Below are 13,642 nucleotides of genomic sequence, written 5' to 3'. Positions count from 1 at the left end.
ATGAACAGAGGGTCCTTGGTGAAAATCAGAGAGAATAGAGAAGTGACGGTGGTGTTGGTTAAGGAATCCCTGGACTGCTTCAAGGGATTCATTGATGGTGCGGTGTTATCTTCCACTTCACCAAGGTGGGGGAGTGAGATTAGTAAGGAAGGGAGTACTCTGCAACTGTGAAACGCAACGAAAGGGGCTCCTTCATCATGTTAATTGAAACCTTGGAAACAATCGAAAGCAACTCATCTGCCTTCTAGAGGGAAGGGAAAAGGAAGACTTTTTTTTATCAGCAAACTAAAAAAAGAAGACTTGATGGTGGTTTAACCCTACCAAAGGTCATGGTGGAGATGACAATGGAAGATTGGAAGAAAAGGAAGGCAATATCTGCAGGAAGAAAATAGAGGATTTGGATGGTGTTTTGGGCAGGCCTCAAAGCCATTTTCCACTTTGAATACTCTCCCTGGGTAATGCCGTTTGATGAGAAGAAAGTTGTAATTAACTTCAGAGGAGCCGTCATTGAAACTATGGAGCTGTCGACCAGAGAGGGGTGGGTGATGCTTAAAAGGTTGTTTCCTGCCTGCAACGAAAGGGTGTTGGATGGAAGACAAATAGAGATCAGATCAGATTTCCCTTTAATCTGTGGAAGGTCCGAGTTCTGGATAAAATAACTGTAGTTTGTGGGGGTGTTATAATTGATTTCAATTTCTCCGACCTGAGAGCCGCAAGAATGAAGATTGTGAGAGCAAAACCAGAGATGATCCCACACAATCTGAAGTTGTTTACCAATGGTGAATGGTGTACTCTCTGGATAATGTTGGAAGTCAAAGCGTCTCTGTGGAGATTGAAGCAAGAGATTGAAGAAGAAGATGACATGGCAAGTTGGTGGCCACATGGCAGAGAAAAGGCCTCTAATGAACGGGAAGCAACAAGAGCATTGAATTTGAGAGGGTTATCGTCAAATGAGGAGAAAGAGACGATCCAACTTCCTAATTCTGAGATAATTTTAAATGGATTTGAATCTAATTTTCAATCCAATAGGGAGGCGCTTAAGAAAGGGGCGAGCCAGAGTTAAAAATTGGAGAAACTGGTCTGAACTGGTGGGATGAGCCTGTGGTTCGACCATGCACAGGTGACATTTTAAAAGTCACATGCCAGGGTACTTTGAAATCGATGGAGGATGATAAGAACTGTATATCATTGTCTTCATCGATGGCTATCAGAAAAGATTCCTCTTGTACACTTTATTGGGTTAAGGTTCAGTCCCCTTCCGACCAACCCAATCCAAGGTATTCAAGACTTAATGATGAGCAGAAAGTGGTTTTCGATGACAGTGGTTGGATCAACTGTGAGGAAAACGAAGAGGAAGACAGTTGTTCTGAAGATGAATCTAGTATCGGTAGTGTGGAGGGAACAGTGCAAATGCTGATGGATCTAGAAGACGATTTCCACCTTTTGGGTCTCTTTGACGCAGACAGAGTTAGTTGTACACGTCTCTCAGAGGAAGAGGTTGCTCGTACTTTTTGCCAGACTATGAAAGAGATGGAGGCTAAGAAAAAGAAGAGCATAGCCCCAGACAAAGACACTGAAGTGCAACTCAGAGAGTATAAAATCAAAGAGAGTACCGACCAAATTATACAGGGGCTACACCAAAATCAAAGAGAAGTAACTTTAACTTGTCAATGGCAAAAACAGGAGGTAAGGAGGTCAGATAAGTAGTCGAACCAGTACAACTGCACAGATGATTGATCTCAGAGGCAAGCTCAATTTTGGCCCAGACGGATGCACATATCTGCTCTGCCCAAGATGCTCAGACTGGCTACATGGGGGGAAAGGACTCACGAGATTGAATAGGATAAGGAACCTATCCAGGGGTCTCCACAAGTCCCGCTCAAAAGTTTCTCTTCTTCAGGTAACTCAGTCACTCCTATCGTTTTAGTTTTTGCTGCTAATTGCGGTGTGAAACTTGTGCAGATCGTCCAGCATCCAACCAGGGACCTAACTAAGCCCAACCAAAACCGAAGATCTAATGAAGAGAATCAGGAGGATAGATTAGAAGGATCTTGTAATCCTAAAAGGGAAGCCACAAAAGAAAGATTTAAGGAAGTAAGCAAGAAGTTGGAAGTGAATAGGGATTAGGGAGGAACCTTTTGTGAAGGAAAAGCAAAACAGAAAGGAGTTGGAGGGTGAGAAGATTGAGGAGATTGCAGAAACTAGAGAAAAGGAAGTTGGGGAAGAAGACTATATATGTAGGAAAAGAACCAATGAGGTTTTAGAGAAGGGGAGAGAGGATAAAGCAAGTAATGTGGAGAACTTTGGAAAGGATCCAATGGGAGTGTTAGCCATTAAAATGGGCTTAGAAGTCAAACCACCCAAGGAAACACAGGATTGTCCAAGGATAAGGAAGGGTAAAGAGGAAAAAAGAAAGAAAAAGATGAATGAAGTGGAGAAGTTAGTTAATGATGTCGAAGGGGATAAGAAATTCAGTGCAAGGGGAGGTAGAAGGAAAGGGGGTTTATGGAAAGAAAGGAGGTCAGGGTATCTTTTTCAAGTGCTGAAATGAAATTTATCAGTTGGAATTGTGAAGATATATCTTGATGTACACTATTAGAGTAGTCCTTGTTGTACAATATCGTATTCTTATTATTTTATTTGTTCTTTTTATCTTTCAGCCCTGTAAGGGCATTCTTGTAACTGTACATATCTTTTATCTCTTTAATATAAAAGAGACTCTTTGGGGTGAGGGTTGACTATTTTGGACCATAGTGGTCAAGGCGACTAGGCGGTTTTTGAAGGTCACCTCTTCTTCTTCTTCTTCTTCTTCTTCTTCTTCTTCAGATTTCAGAGTTTCAGCATTTTTTACTTTTTTTTTCCGAAAAAACAGGGGCTCCGCCCCTATACTCCTCAGTCCTCCCTTTCTCCACTTCTTCTTCTTCTTCTTCTTCTTCTTCTTCTTCTTCCACCCACCCCATGAGTGGTGTTCTCAATCAGTCACTCTCACTCTCAGTCGTCAGTCCGCCCCATGAGTCCCTTTTTTTTTTTTGAAAAAAACAGGGGCTCCGCCCTACTCTTCTCCTCCCTTCAGTCATTCACAGTTTCACACTTGAAGTCTTGAATCATCTCAGTTTTTAATCTCTTCTTTAATTCTTCTTCTTCTCATTCAAATTTTTTGATATCATTAGTATATATGATTATGTGGCTGATTTTTTTATGGCTGAATTAAATGTCTTGAATCTGAAACTTGAATCAAATGTTTATGGCTGATTCTTCTTCTCATTCAAATTTTTTATGACTGATTTTTTTATGGCTGATTCAGTGATTGTATGGCTGAATTGAATCAAATGTTTTTTTTATGGCTGAATTACATGTCTGAAAAGCATATATAAAGTAAAAAGTCAATAAAACAAGCATTTTAAAATTCCAACACCTAGGCGCCTGGGCGCCCTGTGGTCGCCTAGCCTTGCCTAGGCGCCTTGAAAACTATGTTCTGGACACCCCTACATCTGTTTTCTTCTTGCTCTGAATTCAGTTCACATGGTATCAGAGCAGGTTGCTCTTTGATCTTCCTTCTCTCTGATCCACCTTGTTTTCGTGACCTATTGAGAACCTACATCTCTGCCAAGTGGTCCTGGACTGTTTTGATCTCTCCAGGAACCCCTTTTCTGTTTTCTGCACATCTAGAGAGAGAGATTTTATTGGATCTCTCTTGTTTGACCTCCGTTTGCAGCAAGAATTGAAAGGAGTTGTCGCCTAGCCCTTCTCAACATATTCTGAAATTTTTACGGAGATCCGTGAAGTTTTGAGAGAGATCTAGACTCTTCTTCTTGGCTGCTGCGCCCAGACTTTCCTTTTCTGGACTGTGTGTTCAGCTTTTCTTTGTTTTGGATCTTGAACAATCTCCGGTGAAAGTAAGGGTTTCTATCTCAGTTTTCTTTACTCTCTTGGATTGATTACAGCCTATTTTACTCGTCTTTGGGTCAAGTTTTACTTCAGTTTAGTCTCTTTAAACTTCATCCGAACCCTATTTTGTGCTATTTTCTTGCTGTAATGGCTTCAGATAGAGGTGATATCATTCCTGTAAAGATGAATGGACAGAACTATGGGATGTGGAAGTTCCACTTCAACTTTTATGTTGAGGGAAAGGGTTTAGAAGGACATCTGAATGGAACGGTCACCAAACCAGCTGAGACCGAGGCCAAAGCTCTACAACAATGGAAGTTGGATAACGGTATACTTGTTTCTTGGATTCTGAGTTCTATTAATTATCATATATCTGTACCCATGAGGAGAATGAAAACATCATATGAGATGTACATGTATCTAGAAAAAGTTTATCAATAGTCCAACATATCTAAACAATATCAGATGGAATCAGAAATATTCTCTTACAGCCAAGGAGATAGGAGGATACAGGAGTATTATTCTGGTTTTCTTGATTTATGGGCTAAATATGAGATTGTTCACATTGAACCCTTAGATCCAGTGGAGTGTGTGAAATATCTTCATAAGCACTTTGAGAAGATAAAGGTGACTCAGTTCTTGATGAGACTTAGACCTGAATATGAGATAATCAGGTCCAACATTCTGAGTAGGGGAACACTTCTAGATATGGATTTTGTTTTAAGTTTTAAGGGAACTTCTAAGGGAAGAGACTAGACTTCTCACTACAGCCGGGTTTGATAGGAAAATGGCTGAAGTTGGGGCTGAAACAGCCTTTGTTGCTCATGGGGGTAAGAAGCCAACCTCCGACGACTTCTCCAAAACCCAGTGCTATGAGTGTAAGGGTTTCGGACATGTTGAATCTCATTGTAAGAAGAAGAATGTGTGTACCTATTGCAAGCAACATGGTCACATCATTCCAGACTGTCTAGTCGGACCAACTAAGGGCTCTCAGAAAAAGACTCAGCCCCGGGCCTATCCAGCAACAGATAGACCAGCAACAGACACTATCTACCAAGGGTGAGTCTTCAGTGATCATGACAGCATTTGTTAGCTGAAGTCCTAACTTCATAACTCATTTCACATGAAGGACCTGGGTCCTCTTACTTACTTCTTGGGTTTGGAGGTTCATCGTAGCAGTTGAGGGTATTTTATTTGTCAACAAAAATACGCCTCTGATCTCATCAAACTAGCTGGAATCACTAATGAGAAACATGTTGATACCCCCTGGAGCTGAACGTCAAGCTATATAAATCCGAAGGCCTCATCCTTCCTGATGCTACCTTATACCGTCAGCTTGTTGGCTCTTTGATCTATCTTACTATGACCAGGCCTGATATTTCACATGCTGTTCAGGTCATCAGTCAATTTGTCTCTGCCCCGAGACAACCTCATATGATTGTTGTTCGACGCATTATCCGTTATGTTAGAGACACAACCTCTCAGGGATTGTTTTTCTCTTCTTCATCATCCATACAGTTAAAGGTTTATGCGGATGCTGATTGGGTTGGTTGCCCTGACACTCATCAATCCACTACCAGTTGGTGCATCTTCATGGATGACTCTCTCATCTCCTGGAAGTGCAAGAAACAGCAAATTGTCTCTAAGTCTTCCACTAAAGCTGAGTATAGAGCTATGTCTTCTGTATGTAGCAAGATTGTTTGGATGAAATCACTTTTCATGGATCTTGGTATTTCTCTTCCTACTCCTATCCCTCTGTATGCCGACAACACCAACGCTATCAAGATCGGATCTAATCCAGTCATTCATGAGAGGATTAAACATATCAAGGTGGATTTTCACTTTATTAAAAACCTCCTTGTTGCAGGCTCTATATCTCTTCCTCATGTAGCCTCTCACATGCAAATTGCTGACATCTTCACAAGGCCATGACTAAAAGTCAACATCTCATTCCTGTGGGCAAACTAATGCTGATGTCTACACATCAGTTTAAGGGGGAGTGCGAAGATATATCTTGATGTACACTATTAGAGTAGTCCTTGTACAGTATTGTATTCTTATTATTTTATTTGTTCTTTTTATCTTTCAGCCCTATAAGGAAATTCTTTTAACTATACATATCTTCTATCTCTTTAATATAAAAGAGACTCTTTGGGGTGGGGGTCAACTATTCTAGACACCCCTAGATCTGTTTTCTTCTTGCTCTGAATTTAGTTCACAGGAATGTAAGGGGGTTAGGGAGTGCCACAAAGAGGAGAACAATTAAGGAACTTCTAAGAATAGAAAAGTCGAATATTCTTCTAATCCAAGAGTTTAAGATTCATGAGCTGGATAGGAGTTGGGTTAGAAGCTTTTAGGGTGAAAGAAAATTAAGTTAGAGTCTCCATCCTTCTTGGGGTGCCTCCGGGGGTATAATAACTGTTTGGAAGGAGTTAGTTCAGTACTCTGAAGAACTAATAGGGAACTTCACTGTGTCGGTTAAATTGAAAAATGTCCATGATGGGCTTGAATGGGTGTTAACAAGTGTTTATGGTCCCAATTCATATAAAGAAAGAAACCTAATGTGGGAAGAGTTGGCTGATATCAGGGGTTTATGGGAAGGGCCTTGGTTTATTTGCGGAGACTTTAATATGGTAAGATTTGTAGAAGAAATGGGCAATACCAGGTAGAGAGTAACAACCAGCATGAGGAATTTCAGTGCTTTTATTGATTCCTATGACTTGAGAGACATACCTCTGGGGCAATCTAGATTTACTTGGTCCAACCTTCAAGCTAATCCGATCTTCTCTAAATTGGACAGGTTCTTGGTTTTAGTTCATTGGGAAGAGCACTGGAGTGGTTTATTAGGGAGAGCTTTGCCGAGACTTTCCTCTAACCATTGGCCAATCTGTGCCTTCCAACAAGGAGTCGTCGGTGGCCCTACCCCTTTTAGGTTTGAGAACTTGTAGCTAACCCTTCCTATATTCAAACAAAGAATGAAGGAATGGTGGAGTGAACAGCAACCGGGTGATCTGTTGCAAAAGTTAGTGCCTTTTGTTGGGAAGCTTATCATAAGAGCATCAATACAGGTGATCTGTTGCAAAAGAAAAGACCAAATTGGTGTTTGTCTCCCTATTGGTGCATTTTGTGTAAGTTGAATGGTGAGATTGTTTTCCATCTCTTTATTTCCTGCCCTTTTGCTTTATGTATTTGGGAATGGTTCTACTCTTTCTTTGGTTGTAGGTGGAGCCCTCCTATTAGTTTGGAAAGTCTCTTTAGCCCATCCTTCCTGAGATGCACAAATAGAAGAGGCAGAATTTTGTGGAAATGTGCGAGAGCAGTGGTTGTATGGACTGTGTGGGAAGAAAGGAAGTTCAGAAATTTTTAGGATAAAGAAAGAAACAAGGAAGTTATCTTGGAGACTATTATTGTTAGAGTTGCTCATTGGGTGAGGACTTTGAAACTATTCTCTGATTTTTCAACAGAGGACTTTCTCCGAAACTGGAGGTCAATTGCCTTTTCTTCCTCTAGGAATCAAAAGGTCTGGGAGGTTTGGTCTCCCTCAAGGGAAGGTTGGATGAAACTTAACTTCAATGGAAGTAGCTTTGGTAATCCAGGTCCCTCCGGAATTGGAGTAATTAGGGATGTAAGTGGGATCATTTGTGGTTTGTTTTCGGTGCCTATTGGGCAGGGGGAATTAGTGAGAGCTGAGCTCTTGGCAGCTATTGTTGGCGTGCAAAAAGCCAAAGAAATGGGGATTACAAGATTAATAGTAGAAGGAGATTCTAAAATAGTCATTGGCTGGCTGAAAGAAAGAGAATGGGTATTATGGCAATTGAGAAATGATCTCAGGCGGTTCAAGATGCTGTCAAGACATATGCAAATCCAGTGAAGATGGGTTAGGAGGTTTGCTAATGGTTTGGTGGATGGCTTAGCTAAACAAGGAGCAAAAAGACATTATTTGTTTTGGGCTCAATATTAGTTGGGTAGTGGGGCTCTCTGCTGTATTGGGTGTTATCTCTAACAACTTCTAGTTGTACTGTTCTCTTTTTAAGTTCTAATAAATCTCTTTAAGTTTCCAATAAAAAAAACACAAGTCGAACATCTAGAACACACCCACAAATAACTTTATTAACACAAAGACAATAAAAAAATGGTCTAAAATGGGGATACAAAGAAAAACATGCCTTGTACATCACAAGCCTTTGCAAGTACTCTATTTCATCAGCATTTGGATAAAGAGTTCCACTTGGTATAGTGTCAAATCTCTTGGAAATTTTAGTCTCAATAACCGAAACAGGTACATATATTCTTGAACCAACTTCCATGACCTCATTAGGACTAATCTGCAAAAAGCCTGGAATACTGTAGACAAATCACCCAAAGTACAATTGAACACAATATGAATGGACAAAGAGAATAAGGAAAACCAAATATATTTATTGACTGATTTGTTCAATGAGCCTTAAAACTAAGGCTCCAAAATACCAAACACAAGTATGAGTACCTTTTTCAAGGATTGCATTTGGCCTTGCTCTTCCATCAATAAATCACCTGGATTTGGGCATGCCATCTTAACCTAAAAGATGAACATAGTTGAAAAAAAAAAATCTTTCAAATGTTCCCCTAGTAGGATATACACTTTTGCTTGAGGCAAAACTCCTAAAAATTAAGGCTTTTAAAAGTAAATCATGAGGAAATATACAGGATATTAAATAAGAAACATTTTTTATGGATAATACTAAATACGAGTTAAGAAACAACTAAGTAATCAAATAAAAAATATTGACCAAAGATGATTGAGTTTCAGAAAGAGCAGCATCCAAAATAAAAATGGTGTTATTAACTTAAAAACATGGAGAATGGTTTGTAATGATGACACTTGGCACTTCAAAGAGGGCTCAGTAAAAATCACCATAAATCAGATAAAAAATGAAGTCCAAAGCATAGTGCTAAGAGTTTCATCTCTCCCGCTTTCTTCTACCATTTAATTCCCTGTCTCCCCCACAATGTAAAAATACATTTGTTCTGTGTGCAAACACATTAGGATGTTTTCTTATGTGTCTATTGCTTGATGGCTATCTGTATTGGCATGGTTATGCGTTTATCTATGAAGTATATTTATGATTAAATAAAAAGCATGCCAAATTATAACTTCTTCAAGAACCAAGAAAGCAAGCACCAGATATGTAATGAACTCAAAAAAAAGACAATAAAATGCCTCAAGTAACCAAGTAAGATAGAGTTTACACCATTCTTTTCTATTCTCATATAAACTTAGATATTAATCTTTATTTCTGCTGATCTAATACATCCTATTTAATCCAGAATGATATCCAAGTAATGTTAGGAAGAAATCTTGATACACAAAACATCCAAAAATGCAAATACTCACCAGACCTTTGTTAAAATGTGACTGTATTACAGGGCCAGGGATATCATCAAAGTAGTATTTGACCCAACTAATGGCGGTGACATGAGCAGATTGCCCAGCAACACTGACGGAGCTCTTCCCAGGCAAGGGATGACCGGGGAACGGAGGCAAGGAAAGGAGTTGACGGGGCTTTGGGTCCTCCTTCGGGCATCCCAAACGTGCAATGTTATTGGACACTCGTATCACTGAAGTAGCACGGGCAGGAGAGGGCGGCGATACCCTAGAATAGTGTCTGACCGTAAGCAGAATAACCCGAAAGACATGATACTTGCGCATATCTGCACATGTAAACGCACATATAGAGAGAGTATAATGGGGGCAAATATTCTTATTAATGCAATTTGTGGAATCAATTGAATTCACAACCAGTAAAACAATGGCCACCAAAAAAAACTAAACAACCCAGAAGAAGCAAAGAGCTTTGAACTTACCAACGTTGAAATTCTCTCTGTGGGATTTGCTGAAGTAAGAGCAGAGATGGGAGCTCGTTCTTTCCTTGTTATTATCAGATATCAAAAGGGTCCACGGTGAACAGGGGCCTTGATAGTAGGTCTGGACGAGACACTCCAAGGACTCCGCTTTGGATGAGTTCTGAACTTGGGACTTGGGAAGGATTGAGGTGAGGTGCGACAACAGAGCTTTCTAAACAAACAAATGAATTTTTCTGTGACAGGACAGAGGAGAGGTCTCCAGTTCTCCACGAGATCAAAAACTTTTTATTAAAATAACATTAAGGGGGTACACATGTTCAAAACAGAGGAACTCAGATGGACCAAACCAAGTAGAGTAGTGGTTTGCTATCAAAAGATTAAAACCGGGGGAAATGGCTGCACGAGCTATATGGTGAGCTACCCTATTTGTCTTCCTACCACCGTGGAGGACTTTAAATTGGATAAAACGCATTACAAATATCTGACCATACATTTTTTGAGGGGTTAAAGTCAAATTGTTTATTAGAGTTGACAGCTAAAATAGCTTTCAAAGAATCGGATTCCACCAGAATTCTATCTATCCCTTTTTTTAGAGCTTCCTAGCAGCCCAACCAAATGGCTCTTCCTTCAGCATCAACAATTGATTGGCAGCAAACTCGATCTCCTCGAGCACCAATGACTTTCCCTTCCTGATTTCTTATGACACAGGCGATTCCTGCCCACCCAGAGGATGCGTCAAAGCTAGCATCACAATTCACCTTCATCCATTGGTTTGGAGGGGGTGCCATATATTATTTGATTTGATTTTTGGTTCCAAATGTTCTGTAAGTTGTAAGAGTTCCTTCCACATACTAGTGCTCTTCCTTACTACTGATAGCGGGTCCTAGCTTTCTCCCTAAAACATGAGATCATTCCTAGCCTTCCAAATCTGCCAGCATAGGATCGCTTTCAGAGATGCCAAGTATTTAGGCCTTCATCAAGGTAGTTGGTCTTTTGAAACCAAGACATGATCCAAATACCTATGCTCCTGGATTCCACACTCTTAGAAATGAAGCCTAATGGGGATTGGAACTAGACTGCTTTTGCAAATGAACAACTGATAAGGAGGTGTTTTACATCCTCCTCTTGCCCACACCTTGGGCATATCCCATCAATTTTAATTCGCCTCTGCTTCAACTCCTTACCAACACCAATGGCTTGCTAGCATACCCATCAAATGAAATTTTTAATTTTAGGAGGAACTTTCAGCTTCCAAACTTTCTTCCATAGAGATGGAGGTGCTTGTGTTGTGATACGATTATTGGCTGCCCTTCTTGTTTCTTCATTTAACATACAGGCAATTTGGTAACCAAATTTCATCAAGTATTGACCATCCTTTGAGTAAGCCCAAATGAGTTTATCTTCCTCCTCTTCCATACTCAGTGGTATAGCCAAGATACATGCAACCTCTGATGCTGAGAACAACTGGTCAACATTGTCTGATTCCAACGGTGTGGGTTGCATAAAATCAAATCCTTTACTTTCGAGACCTCACATCTCTGGGGTTTGGAGGAATGGAATTTAAAATCCTCAGAGGAAGGCAGCCAATGATCTTCTCAAATAAGTATGTTGGCCTCAGAACCGATTCGCCAATAGAGACCGTTTTTAAGTTCTATACATAACTGATACTTTGCCAAAGCCAAGAGGAACAAGGTGGGCAATTTCAAGTTAGTAGTGGTGATCTAGCTGAATACAGAGATATAAGAAGTTTTCCCCACAAGGAATCCTGACTATTTAGTAGTCTCCATGCCATTTTCCTAAGGAGGGCCCAATTGAAAAGCTTTATGTTTCGAAAGCCCATACCTCCTTAAGATTTGATTAGGCAGAGCTTCCAATTTAGCCAGTGTAATCTCATTTGTTTTTTGACCCCTGAAGAAACTTGAGAATTTTCAGTTAATGTCATCATAGACAATCGTTGGTATTCTAAAGTGGCTTATGTAATAGAAGGCGAAGCCATGGCAATAGTTTTGATAAGAATTTCCCTACTGGCTTGGGTAAGAAGCTTTTGTTTCCACCCACTTATCCGCTGAGAAGATTTACAATCCATCTCTCTAAAAACTTTCTTTTTGTTATGACCAATGAGAGTAGGCAGCCCCAAACATTTGGAATTCAGATTATGTTCTTTCATTCTTAGCATCTTGCAGATCATCCTGCAAAACTTCCTTGGAGTGTTCCGGCTGAAGAAAATTTCTGACTTATTGTAATTTATTAGTTGTCTCAAAGCATTGCAAAATTATTGAAGGATCAATCGGATCATATCTGCACTTTGAAGATCTGCTCTAGCAAACAGAATGCAGTCGTCATCATAGAATAAATGAGAGAGTGGTGGGGTACCTCTTTTGATGCAAAGTGGCTCAATATGTTGTTCTGATACTACTCTTTGGATAGCCTCTAAGAGTGCTTGTACTACCAGAATGAAAAGGTAGGGCGAGAGAGGGTCACCTTGCCGAATTCCCCTATATGGCTTCACCCTTCCTCTTTGAACTCCATTGATATTGAAAGTAAAGTTTATCGAAGACATGAAAGTATAAATAAGATTTAGCCAGTGTTGGTTCATACCCATTTTTCTAAGAACTTCAATTACAAAATGCTAATCTAGCCTATCATAGGCTTTATTAAGGTCAATTTTGATTGCCATGTAGAATGTCCTACCTTTCCTTTTGGACTTCAAAAAATTGTAAGTTTCATGTGCAATGGCCACATTGTCAGAGATCATTCTATTCTTAACGAATGCTCCTTGACTCTGTCCACCATCTTAGGTAAAAGCAATTGCAATCTGTTCACTAGGCACTTAGCCAAGATTCAGTATGCCACATTTGTTAAACTAATTGGTCTGTAATGTAAGATAGTTTCTGGGTGATTAGACTTGGGAATGAGTACAATGCTTGTGAAGTTTACCATTCCCGGAATTACTGCACTGTCAAACCACTTTTGGATGGCTTTTGTGACACTATCTCCTATTATGGACCAAAACCTCTAAAAGAAATCGGTAGGGTATCCATCAGGGCCAGGGGCCTTCATACTGCCAATTGAGGATACTACTGAGAACACCTCTTCATGACTGATTGGCCTACACAATGCGTTGTTGTCGTCATTAGTGAGCACCATCTTGATGTTATCAACCATTCCGTTCATGGTACTAGAGGTATTAGGGGAGAATATCTGTTGAAACTTATTTGTGATGATCTGTTCAATGCCTTGTTTAGATCTTACCTAATTTTGCTGATCGTTTTTTAGGCACAGGATCCTGTTGTTTTGTCTTCGAAAGAGAGCTGACTATTGAATCTTGTATTACTATCACCCTCCTTCAGCTAGGTGATCCACGATTTCTGTTTCCACAGGATCTCTTCCCTCACTAGCTCATGGTTGAGGAGTTGGAGAAGCTCTTTCTCTTAGGCAGTGTCACTATCTATTGCAAACTGAACTCTTTGAAGCTGAAATTTAATATCCCAAATCTTATCTTGTATTTTGCCAAATACCTGTTTATTCCATCTTCTCAATTCTCTCTAGCATATGCCCAACAAAGTTCCCAAATTCCCTGAATTAGCTTGGCTCCATACTTGCTTCACTATGCCTTCACACCCATCATGGGTCAGCCAAGCTAGTTTGAAGCATAATGGATGAAATCCTTTCTACGACCCAAGGAAACACTGGAGGATAATCGGACTATGATCAGAGCCCATGGAAACTTCATTAAAAACTATTGCATTTGTATACACCACGTTCCATTCTGAGTTAACTAGAACTCTGTTAAGCCTTTGCCTTATCAGCTTAGCTCCGGATCTGTGGTTCGACCAAGTATACCGATTCCCATAACTTCTTAGATCAATCAGGTTGCAGTCTTCAATCATCACTTTAAAATTCCTCCAGG

At 40.1% G+C, this 13,642-nt stretch overlaps 1 protein-coding gene across 2 annotated transcripts in view; it reads right to left on the bottom strand.

The window, feature by feature from the left end:
* Positions 1-9,992, bottom strand: part of LOC104601579 (Pseudouridine synthase family protein) — a 41,893-nt gene extending 31,901 nt beyond the window's left edge. Inside the window, exons 1-4 of one of the 2 annotated variants that reach the window (XM_010264960.3) lie at positions 9,733-9,992; positions 9,263-9,579; positions 8,375-8,446; positions 8,055-8,213 (exon numbers count right to left, since the gene is read on the bottom strand). In XM_010264960.3, coding sequence (XP_010263262.1) covers positions 8,055-8,213; positions 8,375-8,446; positions 9,263-9,577 — 546 coding nt within the window. In that variant the 5' untranslated portion in view covers positions 9,578-9,579; positions 9,733-9,992. Of the gene's footprint in view, positions 1-8,054; positions 8,214-8,374; positions 8,447-9,262; positions 9,580-9,732 lie in introns of those variants that run through there. The other variant, XM_019198497.2, reaches the window with a different exon arrangement.
* Between the last annotated feature and the right edge of the window lie 3,650 nt (positions 9,993-13,642).

Source organism: Nelumbo nucifera, chromosome 8 (assembly GCF_055504915.1).
Source record: "Nelumbo nucifera cultivar China Antique chromosome 8, China Antique-T2T, whole genome shotgun sequence".
NCBI lineage: Eukaryota > Viridiplantae > Streptophyta > Magnoliopsida > Proteales > Nelumbonaceae > Nelumbo > Nelumbo nucifera.
The sequence above is the reverse complement of the archived record's forward strand: the minus strand, read 5'-3'. Positions and strand labels throughout refer to the sequence as shown.